Here is a 20,007-nt window from a genome sequence, read left to right on the forward strand (position 1 = left end):
GAAGGTCTGAAGTAAACTAATCACACATCATCGGAGGGGCCATGGAGTTGATGTAGAGGCCCTCCGTGATCGATGCCCCCTACGGCGGAGCTCCGGAAAAGGCCCCAAGATGGGATCTCTTGGGTACAGAAGGTTGCGGCGGTGGAAATAGGGTTTCAGGGTGCTCCTGGTTGTTTTCAGGGTATATGAGTATATATAGGAGGAAGAAGTAGGTCGGTTGAGCCACGAGGGGGGAGGGCGCGCCCAGGGGGGTAGGCCTCCTTGTTTGTTTCTTGACATCCACTCGAAGTCCTCTGGATCACGTTTGTTCCAAAAATCACGTTCCTGAAGGTTTCATTCTGTTTGGACTCCATTTGATATTCCTTTTCTACGAAACACTAAAATAGGCAAAAAAAAAACAATTTGCACTGGGCCTTGGGTTAATAGGTTAGTCCCAAAAATAAAAGTGTAAAATAAAGCCCATTAAACATCCAAAACAGAATATATAATAGCATGGAACAATCAAAAATTATAGATACGTTGGAGACGTATCAAACATCGACTACATCACACTTCACCATTGTTTGGGCCTAGGGGAAGGCATTGGGAAGTAATAAGTAGATGATGGGTTGCTAGAGTGACAGAAGCTTAAACCCTAGTTTATGCGTTGCTTCATAAGGGGTTGTTTTGGATCCATATGTTTCATGTTATGGTTAGGTTTACCTTAATACTTCTTTTGTAGTTGTGGATGCTTGTAAGAGGGGTTAATCATAAGTGGGATGCTTGTCCAAGAAAGGGCAGTACCCAAGTACCGGTCTAACCATATATCAAATTATCAAAGTACCAAACGCGAATCATATGAACGTGATGAAAACTAGCTTGACGATAATTCCCATGTGTCCTCGGGAGCGCTTTCATTTATATAAGAGTTTGTCCAGATTTGTCCTTTGCTACAAAAAGGATTGGGCCATCTTGCTGCACCTTATTTACTTTTATTACTTGTTACCCGTTACAAATTACCTTATCACAAAACTATCTGTTACCGATAATTTCAGTGCTTGCAGTGAATACCTTACTGAAAACCGCTTGTCATTTCCTTCTGCCCGTCGTTGGGTTCGACACTCTTACTTATTGAAAGGACTACGATAGACCCCCTATACTTATGGGTTATCAGTGGATGCCTCAAGTTGCCCGACTGTACTCAGCTATGCATAATCTTTGCAACAATTCTGCCACAAGGATAAAGAGGTATGGTGACATGGCACCCCATTGGTGCAAACCACTCCTGAATGTAATTTTACTACCAAGCTTGCCATTAATCATGACCCTTGAGGAGCTGGATACCAACATTTTTTTGATCCATCTCTGACCAAAGCCCCTTGCAGATAAAATGTGGAACAGGGCCTCCCAACTAACATTGTCGAAAGCTTTTTGAAAATCTAACTTTAATACGATCATGGGTATGCGCCTCTTGTTTGCTTGTGGCACCAGTTCAGCTGCAAGGACAAATTTTCTACATTGCATCTACCAAGTAGAAAACCAGATTGTAAAGGGTGCACCAAATCTGGTATCTTTTTATGCAGATGTAAGGCAAGAAATTTGGATGTCAGTTTTGGAACACTGTGAGCTAGGGAGATTAGTCTGAATTCCTTGATGTCCATAGGAGCTTCCTTCTTAGGCAACATAACAATGTTGGCTATTATTAATCCCTTGCATTTCTGTGTTATGAGCATAAAATTCCTAAAAGAAATACATCATCATCTTTCAAGAGATGTTTGAATGCCTTAAAAAATCATTGGTATAGCCATCCGGTCCCGGGCTCCTGTTGCTTGGTAATCTGTTAATAACCGAAACAATTTCTCCCCACGAGAAGGGCTCCTCTAACATGCTTAAAGAAGATTGATCATACAACTGAGAAACATCAAGCGTTAGAAGGGAAACAGAGGGAGTGCCAAAAATATTTGTGAATAAATCCGTGGCAATTGACAGCTTATCCTGATCATCATGGAATTCAACACCATCTTTCGAAAGCATCCTGATCTAATTTTTTCCGTGATGGCAGTTTGTAGCAGCATGGAAGAAACTTGTATTTTCATCCCCTAGAACACAACTTCTGATTTTAGCACGCCGTCTCTAGGCGCTAGTTTGTCAGACGATGATTTGTTGTGCTTTTGCCGTGGCATGTTTTCTCAGAGAGAACTCAAGAGATGTTAAGCTCCTTCGTTCCTCGACCGCATCCAGATATTGAATAACATACTTGCAGTTTTCCAAAAGAAGTTGGAGACTGGACCTCTTCTTTGCCCACTGCCTAATAGCCACGCATACTCTTCTCAGTTTGAAGCTGATCAGAGACAATGAGGAAGCAAAGTGTCTTGTGCCTTTGGTCAGGCCGCTGGAAATGATCTCCGTGGCTTCCTGTATATGTAACCAATGATTCTCGAATTTGAACAGATTGCTCTTGGCAGAGTCCTTGTTAAAGTCCACGTTATAGTAGTGTGGTCAAAAGTAGTTGCTGTGAAAACTGAAGCTGCTGTGTTGAGAAAACCAAGGTTCCAGTCTGCATTAACTAGGACTCTGTCAAGCTTAATCATAGTTGGCTCCCTCCTCTTATCCGACCAAGTGAATTGTTGGTTGGAGACATCGATGTCATCCATAGCATTGTCCCCAATCCAATTATTAAAACTTTCCATCACAGCCCAGTTCTTGTGTCCCCTTGATTTCTTGTAACCAAATTTGTACATGTTGAAGTCTCCCAGCAGGATCCAGGGATCCTCAACTGCTGAGGTTGCGATATGTATCATTATTGACCTAGGCCATCGCTTATATATATATATATATAGGAGTAGGATTTTCTACAAGTGCTTGCCACAGAACTAGTTAAGGGTTTCAACGGTGCAAAAGTTCTCAAAAATTCTGAAAAAAGTACTGAACCAACACACCTATAATATAACATGATCCAACGAAGGGATTAAAAAAACATGACTGTATGTGTCCTGGATAAAAAAACAAATAGTTCAGTATATATTTATGTCGCAGTGAGCTGAAATGCTTATTATTTTTGCCGAGGACACATAGATGCATATTTTGACAATCCCTCCGTTGGATCATCTTATTACATTAGAGAGATGCTCCCATATTTATTTCATATTTTTTGATAACTTTTGAACCGTTAAAAGTTTAGGGATATATATATATATATATATATATATATATATATATATATATCATGTTCTTTCCAACATGCTGAGCTTGTCAAAGGATAAAATGAAAAATAAAAAGTGAAGATCACCATGACTCTTGCATAAGGTAGAAGATAATAATAAAGGATAGGCCCTTCACAGAGGGAAACAGAGGTTGTCATGCGCTTTTATGGTTGGATGCATAAAATCTCAATGCGAAAGAACGTCACTTTATATTGCCCCTTGTGATATGAACCTTTATTATGCAGTCCGTCGCTTTTATTACTTCCACATCACAAGATCGTATAAAGCTTATTTCTCCCACACCAATCAATCATACATATTTAGAGCAATTTTTTATTGCTTTGCATCGATGACAACTTACTTGAAGGATCTTACTCAATCCATAGGTAGATATTGTGGATTCTCATGGCAAAACTGGTTTAAGGGTATTTGGAAGCACAAGTAGTATTTCTACTTGGTGCCGAGAATTTGTCTAGCATGAGGGTGAAAGGCAAGCTCAACAAGTTAGGATCCATGACAACATACTTTATCTCGGGTATAAGAAAGACATAACTCATTACGCTGTCTTCCTTGTCCAACATCAACTCTTTGGCATGTCATATTTTAATGAGTGCTCCCAATCATAAAAGATGTCAATGATAATATATCTATATGTGAAAACCTTTCTTTCCTTATTACTTCCTATTAATTGCAACAATGACAAAAGCTATGTCTGCCAACTCCCAACAACTTTTAATCATCATACTCTTTCTATGTGAAGTCATTACTCTCAATAAGATCAATATGAACCTTTTGTTTCTTTCTATTCTTTTCTTCTTTCTTTTATTAATCCAAGATCATGGCAAAATAATCAAGCCCTTGACTCAACACTAATCTTTATTATATATAGCTCACGGACTCGATTACAAAGAGAGATCATAAAGCAAACTAAAAACTAGATCATGCCATAAACTTTATTCTACTAGATTAAGATACTACTAATAGGATCGAACTAAGAAAAACGGTAAAGGTAGGAGTTGTGATTATGATACGATACCGGGGCACCTCCCCCAAGCTTGGCAGTTGCCAAGGGGAGTGTCCATACCCATGTGATTATATCGCCTTGGTTGGTGAAGAAGGTGGAGGTGTTGTTGATGATGCAAGCTTGTCATCCATCTTCCAAGGCATAGGTTCACCATCATAGAAGGATGATCGAGTCTCCGGAATCGTCGAATCTGCAGCCAAACTCATTCTTTTGAATCTATATTCATACTCACAGTTTTGGTTTTGGAGGTCATAGATTTGGGCTTGGAGGTGCTCGATCTTCTCATATAGCTTGAAGATGGCCTCCTCGGTGTTCTTGGCATCTGGCTTGTAGTTGTTAGTGAATTCTGCGAGCATCGTGTGGCTAGCGTTGATTCCACGCTCCACCATCCCCTGGCACTTGAAAACTTGTTGCTCCATTGCTTCGAGCCTCGTCTCCACGCTTCTGGTTCCCTTTGGTCCCTCAACATCGCGGATGTGCAACAACCCATCACGCATCTCAATGCTTTGAGGGTGTCGCAACACCTCCGCGAGGTAAGGGTTGATGACCTTCTCGAAGAACTTGTCCTTGGAAGCACTTGGAGACGTCATGATAATCTAGATCTGTCAGAAAAACAGCTCGAAACAAGAATAGAGAATAATTGCGTGATACGGGAGTCAAAACCTTCGGGAGAATATATAATGATTTTTTACCGACCAAAATACGTATCGTGCAAGAAAACGGAGTCCGGAAGGCACACGAGGTACTCACGAGGTAGGGGGGCGCCTAGAGGGGTAGGGCACGCCCACCACCCTCATGGGGCCCTCGTGTCCTTCCCGGACTGCTACTTATTTTTCTATTTTTCTAAATATTCCAAAACGGAGAAATATTGCCTTAAAAATTGTTTTGGAGTCGGTTTATTTACCGTACCACATACCTATTCCTTTTCGGAGTCTGAAACATTCCGGAAAGTGTCCCTTATGTATTCCTCCGGGGTTACGGTTTCAATAATATTGGTTTCAATATTTATGGGATTACCTGAGATATAATGTTTAATTCTTTGACCGTTTACCACCTTCGGATTTGTGCCTTCAAAGTTGTTGATCTTTATGGCACCGGAACGATAGACCTCTTCGATAATATAGGGGCCTTCCCATTTAGAGAGAAGTTTTCCTACAAAAAATCTTAAACGAGAGTTGTATAGCAATACATACTCACATACATTAAACTCACGCTCTTGTATCCTTTTGTCATGCCATCTTTTAACTTTTTCTTTAAACAACTTGACATTTTCATAAGCTTGGGTTCTCCATTCATGAAGTGAGCTAATATCAAATAACATCTTCTCACCGGCAAGTTTAAAATCATAGTTGAGCTCTTTAATAGCCCAATATGCCTTATATTCTAGTTCAAGAGGCAAATGACATGCTTTTTCATAAACCATTTTATACGGAGACATACCCATATGATTTTTGTATGCAGTTCTATAAGCCCATAATGCATCATCAAGTTTCTTGGACCAATTCTTTCTAGACCTATTAACAGTCTTTTGCAAAATTAATTTGAGCTCTTTATTGCTCAACTCTACTTGACCACTAGACTAAGGGTGATAAGGAGATGCAATTCTATGATTAACATCATATTTAGCAAGTATTTTACGGAAAGCACCATGAATAAAGTGTGAACTGATACGTCTCCAATGTATCTATAATTTTTGATTGCTCCATGCTATATTATCTACTGTTTTGGACTATATTGGCCTTTATTTTCTACTTTTATATTATTTTTGGGACTAACCTATTAACCGGAGGCCCAGCCCAGAATTGCTGTTTTTTTTGCCTATTTTAGTGTTTCAAATAAACGGAATATCAAACGGAGTCCAAACGGAATAAAATCTTCGGGAACGTGATTTTCTCACCGAACGTGATCTAGGAGACTTGGACCCTGCTCCAAGGAACAAAAGAGGCGGTCACGAGGGTGGGGGGCGCGCCCCCCCTAGGGCGCGCCCCCCCGCCTCGTGGGCCCCTTGTTGCTCCTCTGGCGTACTTCTTCCTCCTATATATACACACGTACCCCTAAACGATTAGAAGAGGAGCCAAAAACATAATTCCACCGCCGCAACTTTCTGTACCCACGAGATCCCATCTTGGGGCCTGTTCCGGAGCTTCGCCGGAAGAGGGCCATCATCACGGAGGGCTTCCACATCATCCTAGCCCCTCCGATGAAGTGTGAGTAGTTTACCTCAGACCTTCGGGTCCATAGTTAGTAGCTAGATGGCTTCTTCTCTCTCTTTGAATCTCAATACAAAGTTCTCCCCCTTTCTTGTGGAGATCTATTCGATGTAATCTTCTTTTTACGATGTGTTTGTTGAGACCGATGAATTGTGGGTTTATGATCAAGTCTATCTATGAATAATATTTGAATCTTTTATGAATTCTTTTATGTATGATTGGTTATCTTTGCAAGTCTCTTCGAATTATCCGTTTGGTTTGGCCAACTAGATTGGTAGTTCTTGCCATGGGAGAAGTGCTTAGCTTTGGGTTCGATCTTACGGTGTCCTTACCCAGTGACAGATGGGCAGCAAGGCACGTATTGTATCGTTGCCATAGATGATAACAAGATGGGGTTTATTTCATATTGCATGAATTTATCTCTCTACATCATGTCATCTTGCTTAAGGCGTTACTCTGTTTTCAACTTAATACTCTAGATGCATGCTGGATAGCGGTCGATGAGTGGAGTAATAGTAGTAGATGCAGAATCGTTCCGATCTACTTGTCATGGACGTGATGCCTATATACATGATCATGCCTAGATATTCTCATAACTATGCTCAATTCTGTCAATTGCTCATCAGTAATTTGTTCACCCATCGTAGAATACTTATACTCTTGAGAGAAGCCACTAGTGAAACCTATGGCCCCCGGGTCTATTCTCATCATATCAATCTCCATCACTTTAATCTTGCTTTGCTTTTACTTTTTATTTTGCATCTTTATACCAAAAGTACCAAACTATTATATCTATCAGATCTCACTCTCGTAAGTGACCGTGAAGGGATTGACAACCCCTAATCACGTTGGTTGCGAGTAGCTATTGCTTTGTGCAGGTACGAGGGACTTGAGCGTGGGCTCCTACTGGATTGATACCTTGGTTCTCAAAAACCGAGGGAAATACTTACGCTACTCTGCTGCATCATCCCTTCCTCTTCGAGGAAAACCAACACAAGCTCAAGACGTAGCAAGAAGGATTTCTGGCGCCGTCGCCGGGGAGTCTATGCAAAAAGTCAACATACCAAGTACCCATCACAATCCCTATCTCTCGCATTAAATTATTTGCCATTTGCCTCTCGTTTTCCTCTCCCCCCCAATTCACCCTTGCCGTTTTATTCGCCCTCTCTCTATCCTCCCTCTCTATTTGCCTCTTGTTTGCTCGCGTGCTAGTTTGTTTGCTTGTCGTCATGGCTAGTCCTCTTTCTGCTCCTATGTCTCCCGAGTTTGAAGTCCTTCATTTCAAACAAAAGCAAGGAGAAAACTTAAATGATGCTTGGTTTAGAATAATGGAATCTTATCGTAAATGCACCCTAGAAGTAAATTTCAGATTTTTGCTTCGCAATTTTTATGTTGGGCTTAATATATCTCATAGACAACTTTTGGATTGTGTTGCCAAAGGCAATTTTATTGAAATTAACCTGAGTATCGCTCATGAAATTATGGAAGGTATAGTAGGAACTTTACCTCAAAAAAGGGGCTCCATCATACCCAAGAGGAAACAAAAGTTTTTGAGAAAATTTGCGAAGTAACTAAGATTTTACAAAAATCTCTTGAACCTCTTAAGAGCGTTAGCGGAAATCTTCACCGCATGAATATGTTAATTACTCTTTGCAATAAGCGGTTGGATTTTTTAGATCTCAAGATCTCTGAATATGAAGGGAAACGTAAGGAACCTTCCGGATTCGAGCATAACATCACTAAAAAAATTAAGAATCAAGATGACAATACCTAGATCTATCCTCGCTTTTATGTCTAGCTAGGGACGTTAAATGATAGCGCTTGTTGGGAAGATGGATGACGGATACTCTAACCAGCTGAGCTATGGGACCCATACGTATAACCATATTATTAAACTGATAAAAATAAAAATTATTGGATTGGATTAGAGGAAACGATGGCGAACCTTTAATTAAAACAAAATTTCTGTCGCTAACCATCCGATGATCCGATCCGCCGGATAAAACTGGACGGCCAGATCGGCGCCTCTCCCACTCTCCTCCTGACCTCGCCGAAACCCCCCTTCCAAACTCCCACTCCCCGAACCCCGAAGGCGATCCATGGCGGCGGCGGGTTGGCTCCGGCGAGCGGCATCGGCGGTGGCGTTGCCTCGCATGCCGTCTGGACTCACCATCATGCCACCCCCTCCCCCCGCTCCTCTCCCCGAGGCACAGTCCCTCGTGCTCCCCAGCCTCGGCGCCGCCATCGCCCCCGCGATGGAACTCATGGCCGTCCCCAAGAAGAAGGTCTCGTGGCTTATTCCCCCGTTTTATTCCGTGTTATTCTTGTCATTTACATGTGCGTGCTCTGGTTTCGGTGATCTCTTTGCCTTTGCTGTCGCGTAGTACCAAGACTCTAAGAGGATGCACTCTAGGTGTTCGGTGAAATGCCTGGTGCGTAGAAACTGGAAAGTGAGACATGTCGAAATGTTTCACCAGAGGAACATAGTTGATAGCATTATGGTGCAGATCACCTGCTTGTTGATTACTTGGTAGTTCAGTGACAGATATAGTGTTTGGCGTTTAAGTCAGTTTCAGTTAGAGCACAAAGTCTTATTCAGGGGTATGTTTGTTTATACTGATGTTTGAAGACATAAGTTCTAGTATTCAAACATATTTTTCATTCATGTACATGCAAATTTGCCAAAATGTGATGAACAAATTGATATTAATATCAATATTACCAACATATGGAGAACCTACAATCTCACATCCTCAACACTACTTATTAGGATAATCATATTTTGGCCTACTATCTATGTGTTCTTCAGACAGACTGTTCTTTGGTTTCTGCCTGTTGTCCTTGTACATAATCACCATTGCTGCCCTCATTCTTTCTTGTGCATTTCAGATCTCGAAATATAAGAGGGGTTTGAGAAATGGGCCCAGAGCCCTGAAGCCTGTTCCAGTGATTATCCGTTGCAGGTACAGTTAGAACTCGAGATATGCTTGTCGACGCTTCTAATTTGTTGTGTTCTTGCTAACTTTGTAATAAATCATTGTTGGATAAAAACAAATATCACATTTCCATGTGTAACAGTATTCTTGATTCTGATTGTTTTACTACTTAGTTAAACAACTGTTAGACTGGTTAGATGTAAAACCTGACTTTTAGTGATACAATTACCTTTTCGAATGTACAGAGAATATCTTATATGCCACTTTGAGTTTGTGTATGTCATATTTTCTATCGGAAAAACATATGGCACTGATGTTCCTTTTAATGCAACGCAGAGAAGACCAACATATGCTTTTTTGCTACCACTTTTATGGTCCAAATACAGATTAGTCTATAATAGGATCTCATATTTTTGTAGTGGAAGTGGTGTAGAACCAGGGTATTTTTATCTTTCCCCCACATTGATCGCTGAAAGTAGCATAGGTCATTGAAGCCACATGTTTCCTGTGGTACAAATACACAAATTGGCAAACTTGGATGTCATGGACATTTGACATTTCACAAGCTCTCAGTGGCATATAAGATATCCCCCCTAGAATGTAATGCTACCATTAGGCAGTAGCTACAAACTTTAGGTTTTAGTGGAGCCACAGAATTTCAGGCACCTTCAGAATTTCATAGGTTCAGACAGTAGGCCATGAGATGTTTGACATTTTACAGTATTACAAAATCATATCAGTTCTTCCCAGAGGATTCAGAAACTGCCTACCTCATCTCAGTTCCAGATTTGTTGTCCTTTGATCTGTGCTAGTAATATTTCTTTTCGTGCAAGTGCCTTCATGCCTTTGTTGTACGTCACCATTCGGGAATGCGGAACATAGAAAATGGATCCAGTGATCACTAGTAATGAGCATTTTTCAGTGCCACAAGCAAGCTACATCTGCATGTCCCTGCTGTGGTATGTTGAGAAGGGCGTGACTGGATATGATTTTTGCGCTTTTTCAGGTGCTGCGGGCGAGTGAAGCTGCCGCACTTCTACTGCTGCAGCGGAGAAAAAGGGAACGCCGGTGACTCCAGCTCATAAGCACCGAGTTTGCGCATGAAGCCCTGGCAGAACATCGTAGTGCAATGGAAATCCCCAGTTATCGCTTTGTATTCTGCTGCTATCTCTTTGCGAGCAGTAAATTGTATGTAGACTTTAGTTTGGTTTTCATAATTCCATGGCGAACTTAGTGTTGGTCTTTGCCAGGAGCGTGGATGCTCTCTGAGTTGAGTGATGGTTGATTATTATGTGTTGCTAACTTTCAGTATGTACGACGCCCCGTTGCTACATCAAAATAAAAGGAAAAAAATGGTAGCATGTCTTTGTTTTGACCATAATATAGAACCCCAGTGTGAGAAAACTAAACTATTGTTCTGTTTCGTATGGGGGAAAAATGACACTCCCTCCTATCCGAATTAATTGACTAGAGGCTGTGTCAATTAATTCGGATCAGAGGTAATAAATTGTTTTGACCACACAGAATCCCAGTGTGAGAAAATTATACTCCCTCCGCTCCATAATATAAGAACGTTTTTGACACTAGTATTTTATTATGGGACGGAGGAAGTACTTACTTTTTGTTCCGTTTCATATTGGGGGAGAAGACAATAAATTGGGTTTGGTTGTGGCCGTGTGTTGTCTGCACTGATAAATTGGCGTGTATATCGTACCCCCTCCCTCCCTCCCTCCGGAATTAGTTGACGAATCTAGCACAGACGGAGTATGATGATCCGGTCCCTGTGGCGCATCAGGAAAGAAAGAGATGCCGCGGGGAGATCCGGGTGCCGTTTCTGTCCATTCCGTGCCGCGGAGGCGCACGGCGCACACACGCACCCAGGGTAGGCGACGAAACGGCGGTCGTTGGCCTGGCTCTGGCTCGGCCGCCAGCCCGACACCAACCAAAACAATCCCCCGAACCGGCGGAGCGTGCCCCCGAAAAGGCGTGGAGACGCTGCAATCTCTGTGTGGCTACGGGGTCAGCGAGCAGATAACGAGACGGAGCCGTCGTGAGGCTGCGGCTGCGCCCGGCGATTCCCCCCTCCCCGCGCCTAGCCCCCACCAAATCGGCAGCGTTTCCATTCCATTCCGCCAGAGGCAGAGCGGCAGCGCGAGCGAGTTTTGGTTGGTGGACACAGACACACAAGACGAACACGGCGGTACAGATGGCGTCCCCGTCCTCGTCGCTCTGCTCCAGCCTCGGCTACCCGCGCGCCGCCTCCCTCGGCGCCCGCCGCCGCGCCGGCTTCTCCTCGTCCAGGTACGCCGTCCACTTCCCCTCCCCTCCCCGCCGCGCCTAGGCCTTTTCTCCTCCCTCCCTGTATGCCTGTATCCGCGCCCGCACCGCGGGGTAGGTGGGTAGGTGGCACGCCGCGCCGGGGGCGACTTCGATCCCCGTTTGGTTCGGCGGCAATCTCGAGCTCCTTGTTCCGTGACCAGACCGATGGCGCCGAGCATCAGAGCCTGTGCGCGTCCAAATGGGCTGCGCGGCCGCCCTCGGTGTGGCGCGTTCTCGGACGGAGTTGGTGGTGCTGACCCGAGCTCAAAGTGCTCGGGGATCGAGCAACCCCTGTGTACGCACCAATTTAGCTCATCATCGCAGGCAGGGCAGCTAGAGGTTGGTTTTGTGCCATGGGCTTCTGACGAAAGGGTTCGAGTTTGGGGGAGCAAGCATCGGGGAGGGATGTCTGTTCCATCTTAGCAGCGTGTGCCTGCTTGTGTTGACCGACCATTTTCTGTCTCGTCAACCGAAACCATAGAGAGGGAATTTAGACTCTGAAAACGATGATAGATCATGCTTGCACAAGCTTAAGCTGTTCCTTAAGCTCTTTGTTCGTGTTGCCTGTTAAGAAGGGAAGGGGCAAGGCAAAATTTCTGGTCAGGTCACCTGTTGATGACCACATATTGGTTTGGGTGTCAGTCTCGTTTGGTTCTGAATTCTAGACTTTGTTTTTATTCATGGTTTCCAGGAAGCTATTCCAAGTGAAGGCATCAAGGGTCGACAGTTTCTCCAAGAGTGACATCATTGTGTCCCCTTCCATTCTCTCTGCAAACTTCGCCAAGCTTGGTGAACAGGTCTGTTGACATACTAACATCCACTGCACCACAAAGCTCTGACATGATCACTCCACTGAACATGAATTATTAATGTCTGGAAGAATGATTCTAGTGTGCTATCGGTCCCATAGCTTGATAGTATGATGAATTGGCTGTATGGACCAACACCTGCATGACACAAATTATCATCCAAAATGCCACTGCAGTGGAGCGTGCTGAAATTATAGTTCACACTCATCTTTTGACAGTGTTGATATTACTAGGTAAAAGCTGTGGAGGTGGCAGGATGTGACTGGATTCATGTTGATGTCATGGACGGTCGCTTTGTGCCAAACATCACGATTGGACCATTGATTGTTGATGCTCTGCGTCCAGTGACTGATCTTCCATTGGATGTGCATCTGGTACTTATTGAGAACCCTGAGTGAAGTTCTTAGTGTTTGTGTGCTGTAGTCTCACCCCCATTAACCCTTCTTATTATGGTGTTTGTGATTTTTAATTGCAGATGATTGTGGAACCTGAGCAGCGAATTCCTGATTTTATCAAGGCAGGTGCTGATATTGTTAGCGTCCACTGTGAGCAAACGGCAACCATCCATCTGCACCGAACAGTCGATCAGGTAATCATTGGCTGAATGTCAATCCACATGTTAATATTTCAGATAATAGAGTTGAATGCCAACAACTTCAACTATCTTTTTGAGTCTATGTCCATCTCTCACTTTTTATTTGCTCCTTGATAATTTTTGTTGTTTAGGTTTGATGTAGTTGTGCAGATGGTTTCAGTCAGTAGTATACTTGACAATTATGCTGTATTTTCTGTTCATTCATGAAGTGTGAGTCCCTTCTGAATTGAGTGAGGTTTTTGTGTTATATTAGCTGGATTATCACTAGGCTACTATCGCAGGAGGAGCACACGTTCGACTTCCTAGCGTCTTAGTGTTACACCTACAGCTGATACATTCCTTGATGCTTGTAATGTCGGAACACTTTGCACACCAAGTCCTTTTCTAGATCTTTTATTATCCTAGTAGTGGTAAGGGCTGTAATATGCCTGTATCCCTCTTACCTGCCTAACTGTAGTTTGACCTGGATACCATATTCATTTTCTGAGCTACAACTAAATGGCTGATGCTTGTGAGTAATTTTATTTTGATGTCACAGAAAAAACCAGATTGATTGTATTCATCTCATACATTTTGCCAGATTAAAAGTCTAGGAGCAAAGGCTGGAGTTGTTTTGAACCCTGGGACCCCACTCAGTGCGATAGAATATGTACTTGAATGTAAGAATTCTTCTCTCTACATTACTGATGGTATCTCGGGATGTGCTTAATGTTTGGAAAATCAATTGATGGTACTAGATTAGTATTTAACACTAAAATGGTGACTCACGAAAGATTGGTGTTGGAAGAAGCACAAAACCTAATCAGAATATGTATGTGATTCTGTAGATCGGGCTAGTCACTCGTACTATTTAGCTACTCATCATGGTTTTCTTTTATCAGCATAGGTATAAGTATAGCTAGCGTTCTAGTTAAGATGAAACTTGTACTGCTTCTGGTGGGAATTTGTGACAATTTTCACTACATGATCATCTCGACTTACTTGACTATCCACATGTACTCACATGGTGTTCCTTGGATAAGATTAATTAACGGGATTCAAAGTGAAAGTTCCAAGGCTTTCTTAGTGTAACATAGACTCTGCACCTTTTTTACTTATTTCCATGTAACGGTATTCTGCCTTGGATAAGACTAATTGCAGTAAAACTTAGTTACGTTTCTAACTGTGTCTTACGCTCGACAAGTAAACATGTCTGTAGTTTATAACTAGACTGAACAAGACATATATCATCTTTCATGATTATCTTGAGCATTCACCATGTACTGACAGCTGACAAGCTATTGCATTTGTTTGCCTGTGCAGCTGTTGATCTGGTATTGATTATGTCAGTCAACCCTGGGTTTGGTGGGCAAAGCTTCATTGAGAGCCAAGTAAAGAAAATTGCTGATTTGAGAAAATTATGTGAAGAGAAGGTATATATCCCTTATGTTTTGTAGGTATTCTTACGCCCCGATGTTTGAAATGCTCAAATTCAATTTCCTAATGTTGTAGGGAGTGAACCCCTGGATTGAGGTTGATGGTGGAGTCAGCCCCAAAAATGCCTACAAGGTGACCTAGTTTTTTCCTCTGTTGTTATCTCACCACTAGTTCTTGTTCTGATTTTCCTATGATACCAATTTCCTTGTGCTCTCTCCTATGTGGACAAGCCTGTGTCACAGTCCTATATTAACAATTTTATTCAGCCAGGTGCTGATTTCATTTCCCCTTCACTCTACTAAATGATAGGTCATTGAAGCTGGCGCGAATGCCCTTGTTGCTGGTTCTGCGGTTTTCGGAGCTAAAGACTATGCTGAAGGTATGGCTCTTTCCAGCGGCATCCATTTTCGATCTTGTACCCTGTGAAGTTCTTAGATATTAATTCCATCTCGCGAATATGCAGCTATCAAAGGAATCAAGACCAGCAAAAGACCTGTAGCCGTAGCAGCATGAAGAACCGGAGTATGAGCTTGTTGTTACGCTGTGTAACATCTTTTTTTTCTTCACCATTGTCGTGGTTTGCAATGCATAGGTGCCTTTCACTGTCAAGCCATACGTTGTATCACAGAGATCACCATCATCAGATAGGGAAAAAGAGGCAGCACAGAAAGATAATTTTCCTTTTCCAGTTGTCTGCGACTGCGAGGATGCACATATATATCTTCTGTACTCCCTCTGTTTTTATTTACTTCGCATATTAGAGTTGACTGAAGTCAAACTTCCTAAAGTCTGACCAAGTTTATAGAAGAAAATATAAATATTTACCATAACAAATTTATACTATGTGAAAGTATATTTGATAATGAATCTAATGGTGTTGATTTCTTATTGTATATGTTAACTTTGTCAAAGTTTATAAAGTTTGACTTTGACCAAAACTAATATGCGGAGTAAATAAAAACGGAGGGAGTACTATGTCCACTCCATGACAAGGGCAACGAACGACGTGTCCTGTGTGATAACATTACCGCGAGCTCAGGATTGTTCATGATTAAGCAACCCCTCCTCTCATCTTTCATCTTTGTACCATCAGTCCAGTGGTCCATGGTAATTGCCCGAAGAAAACCTTGCTGATATACAAAGCAAAGCAGGCATCCATTTGATCTGTGTTCAAATAATAATGCTCAAACGGCCAGCGGAAATTGCACATTTCATCCGTGTTCTCCTTATCGTATTGCCTTGTAGTGCTATCCTTTTTCTTTGAGTGATCCATGCACAGTTTTTTTAGGAAAACATTCGCATCTGTGTTCTCCTCATCGTATAGTTTTTTTTTTGAGGGGTCCTTATGGTATAGCCGTACTCTCTCCTTGTGACTACCAAAACATTTAGCATCTCAAAAAAGAAAAAGAAAAACATTAGCATCTCGGCCTCCCTGAAGCCCAAGAGCAAAGCGAAATAGGCCCAGCGGTCCAGCCTGTTCACACGAGCCCATTCAGGACGCAGAAACCCCACTCCTCCCACTCGCAACTCCACGCCGCGGCGGCGCTGCTCCACCACTCCCCCGCAAATCCCTCGACGGAAACCCCAATCCGGCGACGCGACGGCGGCCCAATGCCCCCCACGACGAGCCTCCCTCTGGCGCAGCGCGGCCGCCACTCGCCGCCGGCGCTGGTCGACGACGCCATGAGGGAGATCTTCCTGCGCGTCCCGGCGGACGACCCCAAGACCCTCGTCCGCGCCGCCGCCGTCTGCACGACCTGGAGCCGCATCCTCTCCGACGTCATCTTCACCCGCGAGTACCGCGCCTTCCACGGCGCGCCGCCCGTGCTGGGCTTCCTCCACAACACCCACCACGAGAGGTCGTGGGGGAAAGGGAGGAGCAAGCAGCACGAGGAGTACCTGGTCTCCAACTTCGTCTCCACCGCGTCCTTCCGCCCGCCGGCCTGCCACGAGCGTCGCCACTGGCGCGTCCTCGACTCCCGCCATGGCCTCGTCCTCTTCCACACCCCCAAAAGGGACGAGGACTTCGTCATCTGCGACCTCGTCACCTACGACCGGTGGAGGATCGACGCCGCCCCCGAGTGCGCGGAAATCATCTGGAATCGTGAGGACGAGGACGATGACGAGGACGAGGAAGAGGTCGAGGGAGTAACCTGGAATGCTGCAGTGCTCTGCGCCAAGGATGGATGCAACCACCTCTACTGCCATGGCGGCCCTTTCCTTGTGGCCCTCGTCGGCTCCGACGAGGATCAGGAGATCACCTTTGCATCTGTATACTCATCACAGACTGATGAGTGGAGCGACATGATCTCCATTGAGGAGCCGAATGCCATCGAGATGACTGGGCAAATTGGCGTTGTTGGAAATAAGGTCTATTTCCAATGTGAATGTACCCAAAGTATTGTGGAGTACAACATGGGTGAGGAAGAACTATCGGTGATTGATCCAATATTTGAAGACGATAATGAGGACATACCGGCCATTGGACTCTTGGGGATGGAGGATGGCATGCTGCTGTTCGCCACTGTGCTGGAGCCTAGACTCTACCTATGGTCAATGGAGGCTGGCTCCAATGGAGCTGCGCCATTGGCACAGCGCAGAGTCATTGAGCTCGCACCGTTGCTCCCTTGTCGTGCCCTCTTGGATGTGTCAGTGGTTGGTTTTGCAGAAGGTGTTGGTCTCATCTTCCTGAATACAGAGGCTGGGTTGTACACAATTGAGCTCAACTCAGGCCGAAGCAAGGAGGTACATAGAGCGACATCTTTCAAAAGAGTCATGCCCTACACAAGCTTCTATACTAGAGGTACGAAATATGCACATTTAGTCATGAACACTAAACACGCCATTCACTAGCTTGAACTACGTTGATAAGTACTCCCTCTGTAAAGAAATATAAGAGCATTTAGATCACTAAAGAAATGATCTAAACGCTCGTATATTTCTTTATGGAGGGAGTATGTAGAGATTTTCTTTCATTTTTCTACGTAAATAGATAGACATTTATGTGTAGAGTTCCCAGTAGTTGTGTGGAGCCTGCCTTAGGCAGATAACCAAGCAGCTTACCAAAGAAATCCATGCTGATTGTGTGCTTGGTGCTGTATGTTTCGCTTGCTGCTCTAGTATATATGCTGCACTAATTAGGCCTTATGGGTAGGTTATCCTAGCCAAACTTTGCTGATCAGGCCCCAGCATTGCCAAGAGCAGTTTGCATACAGGTTATGTGATCAGAGCTCTGGTTGGTGTGTGTGTTTGTGTGTGCGTGCGCCACTGAACACTTGCACAAGGGAAGGAGAGGATTTCCTTGATGTGTGTCTCCGACATTATAGTAGTACATATTGAATCATACCGTGATGTGGATGTGTCCTGTTATTTCTTGGTTCATTTGGACAGCTAGAGTTGAAGTTATTTTAAGGGACAAAATGTGCTCCTCTTGTGCTCATCGGAACATCTTATGAAGCTTTGTTTTCTTATGGTGCAGCTTGGGGGAGAATGCCGACCTCTGACTAAGCTACCTGTTGGTGCTACTGCTACATCAGTATAATCAAATGGCGTCAAAACGATGGATCTGTTTGCTTTTGCTGCCCAGGAAGAATTTGTACCACTGAACTTCGGTGTCTTCTTTTGCTGGATGTGTTGGATTGTTCGGTCAGGGTGTATGCGCTTTTGTTCTGTTTGTGCTTGTGCCAAAACTTGAGTCCGCAGTCACTGTGTCCGTAACACCAGCAGGGTATTTATGTGTTTTACCTAAGGAATTAAGGTAAGGAAGTAGAACATGATCAATTGTGACAGTAACTTATGAGTGTAGACTTAAAGTACCTAAATTTTAAGGAGACGGAGTATGTAGTAATCAGCTGGGCTATGTCGATCTTTGGAAGGTCATCTTATATTTCCGTATTGTGCAAGTGCTCGAAGGCAAGCCCATTTTTGTTTGGTGATATGTGGTTTCATAAATTTGATCAACATCGAGATGTGAGAAAGACGATTGATTATTGGTGGAGAAGCGACCGCACAGCCTCCCGTCAATGACATTTTGACATAATTGAGAAACCAAAAATGTCTCGTTGAGTTACCGTGGAAAAATGAATCATTCCTCAACAAATTCTTTTGTACCATGACAACCAATCGGAGTGTGTGCGTACACAAGGCACTGCATGTGTTAGAGATATGACAGACAAGAAAACGAGGAAGATCGAATCAAACATAGGGGCGCAAGATTTTAACACGGAAACCCCCTTCAATGCGAAAGGGAAAAACACCATGGAATTCACTGTATCAAGAGAGATTACAAGTGCCGGGGATATGCAACTGATCAACTTATCCCGTGTAGCGGCTTACAATATATATATATATATATATATATATATATATATATATATATATATATATATATATATATATATATATATATATATATATATATATATATATATAGGTAAAATTGTGTCTACCATAGCTTGCCACAGAACTAGTTAAGTGTCCCTAAACTTTTAATGGTTCAAAAGTTATCAAAAAATATAAAATAAATACGGGAGCATCTCTCTAATGTAATAAGATGATCCAACGGAGGGATTGTCAAAATATGCATCTATGTGTCCTCGGCAAAAATAATAAGCATTTCAGCTCACTGCGACATAAATATATACTGAACTATTTGTTTTTTTGTCCAGGACACATACAGTCGTATTTTTTTAATCCCTCCGTTGGATCATGTTATATTATAGGTGTGTTGGTTCAGTATTTTTTTCAGAATTTTTGAGAACTTTTGCACCGTTGAAACCCTTAACTAGTTCTGTGGCAAGCTACTGAACCAACACACCTATAATATAACATGATCCAACGGAGGGATTAAAAAAATATGACTGTATGTGTCCTGGACATAAAAACAAATAGTTCAATATATATTTATGTCGCAGTGAGCTGAAATGCTTATTATTTTTGCCGAGGACACATAGATGCATATTTTGACAATCCCTCTGTTGAATCATCTTATTACATTAGAGAGATGCTCCCATATTTATTTCATATTTTTTGATAACTTTTGAACCGTTAAAAGTTTAGGGACACTTAACTAGTTCTGCGGCAAGCTATGGTAGACACAGTTTTACCATCCTACTCCTACACACACACACACACATATATATATATATATATATATATATATATATATATATATATATATATATATAAAATTGGATGTAGGGAAGCATGAACCATTATTGTTGACATTACCCTTGAGGTAAAAGGTTGTGGGGTAAAACTATGAGCCCCTATCTTTCTCTGCGTCCGATTTAAAACTCCGTAACCACAAGTATTGCGTAAGTGTTAGCAATTATGGAGGACTAAATGATAGTTGACTATGTGGACTTGCTTTTTAGCTCTAAGATAGACTCTTTCCGATGTTATGATAAATTGCAATTGCTTCAATGACTGAGATTATAGTTTGTCGGAGCCCAATAAGGTTTATGATTTATACTTTTGCATTATGAATAAATCATCACTTGAACATAAGTAATCAT

General features: G+C 42.8%; 3 protein-coding genes across 3 annotated transcripts; all 3 read left to right on the top strand.

Moving 5' to 3' along the window:
* The first annotated feature begins 8,415 nt into the window (after positions 1-8,415).
* On the top strand, positions 8,416-10,761 carry LOC123084785 (uncharacterized). Its single transcript, XM_044506299.1, has 3 exons — positions 8,416-8,701; positions 9,306-9,379; positions 10,359-10,761. The coding sequence occupies exons 1-3, from the start codon at positions 8,516-8,518 to the stop codon at positions 10,435-10,437; spliced, it is 339 nt and encodes a 112-aa protein (XP_044362234.1). The 5' UTR covers positions 8,416-8,515; the 3' UTR covers positions 10,438-10,761.
* Positions 10,762-11,240: 479 nt separating this feature from the next.
* Positions 11,241-15,263, top strand: LOC123084787 (ribulose-phosphate 3-epimerase, chloroplastic). The gene is made up of 9 exons (XM_044506301.1): positions 11,241-11,653; positions 12,363-12,468; positions 12,714-12,854; positions 12,956-13,069; positions 13,656-13,734; positions 14,378-14,487; positions 14,567-14,623; positions 14,801-14,870; positions 14,955-15,263. Exons 1-9 carry the CDS (start codon positions 11,559-11,561, stop codon positions 15,002-15,004), a joined length of 822 nt encoding a protein of 273 aa, XP_044362236.1. The 5' UTR covers positions 11,241-11,558; the 3' UTR covers positions 15,005-15,263.
* Positions 15,264-15,967: 704 nt separating this feature from the next.
* LOC123084786 (uncharacterized) lies at positions 15,968-18,381 on the top strand. Its single transcript, XM_044506300.1, has 2 exons — positions 15,968-17,294; positions 17,970-18,381. Exons 1-2 carry the CDS (start codon positions 16,103-16,105, stop codon positions 17,996-17,998), a joined length of 1,221 nt encoding a protein of 406 aa, XP_044362235.1. The 5' UTR covers positions 15,968-16,102; the 3' UTR covers positions 17,999-18,381.
* The last annotated feature ends 1,626 nt before the right edge of the window (positions 18,382-20,007 follow it).

Source organism: Triticum aestivum, chromosome 4A (genome assembly GCF_018294505.1).
Source record: "Triticum aestivum cultivar Chinese Spring chromosome 4A, IWGSC CS RefSeq v2.1, whole genome shotgun sequence".
Classification (NCBI taxonomy): domain Eukaryota; kingdom Viridiplantae; phylum Streptophyta; class Magnoliopsida; order Poales; family Poaceae; genus Triticum; species Triticum aestivum.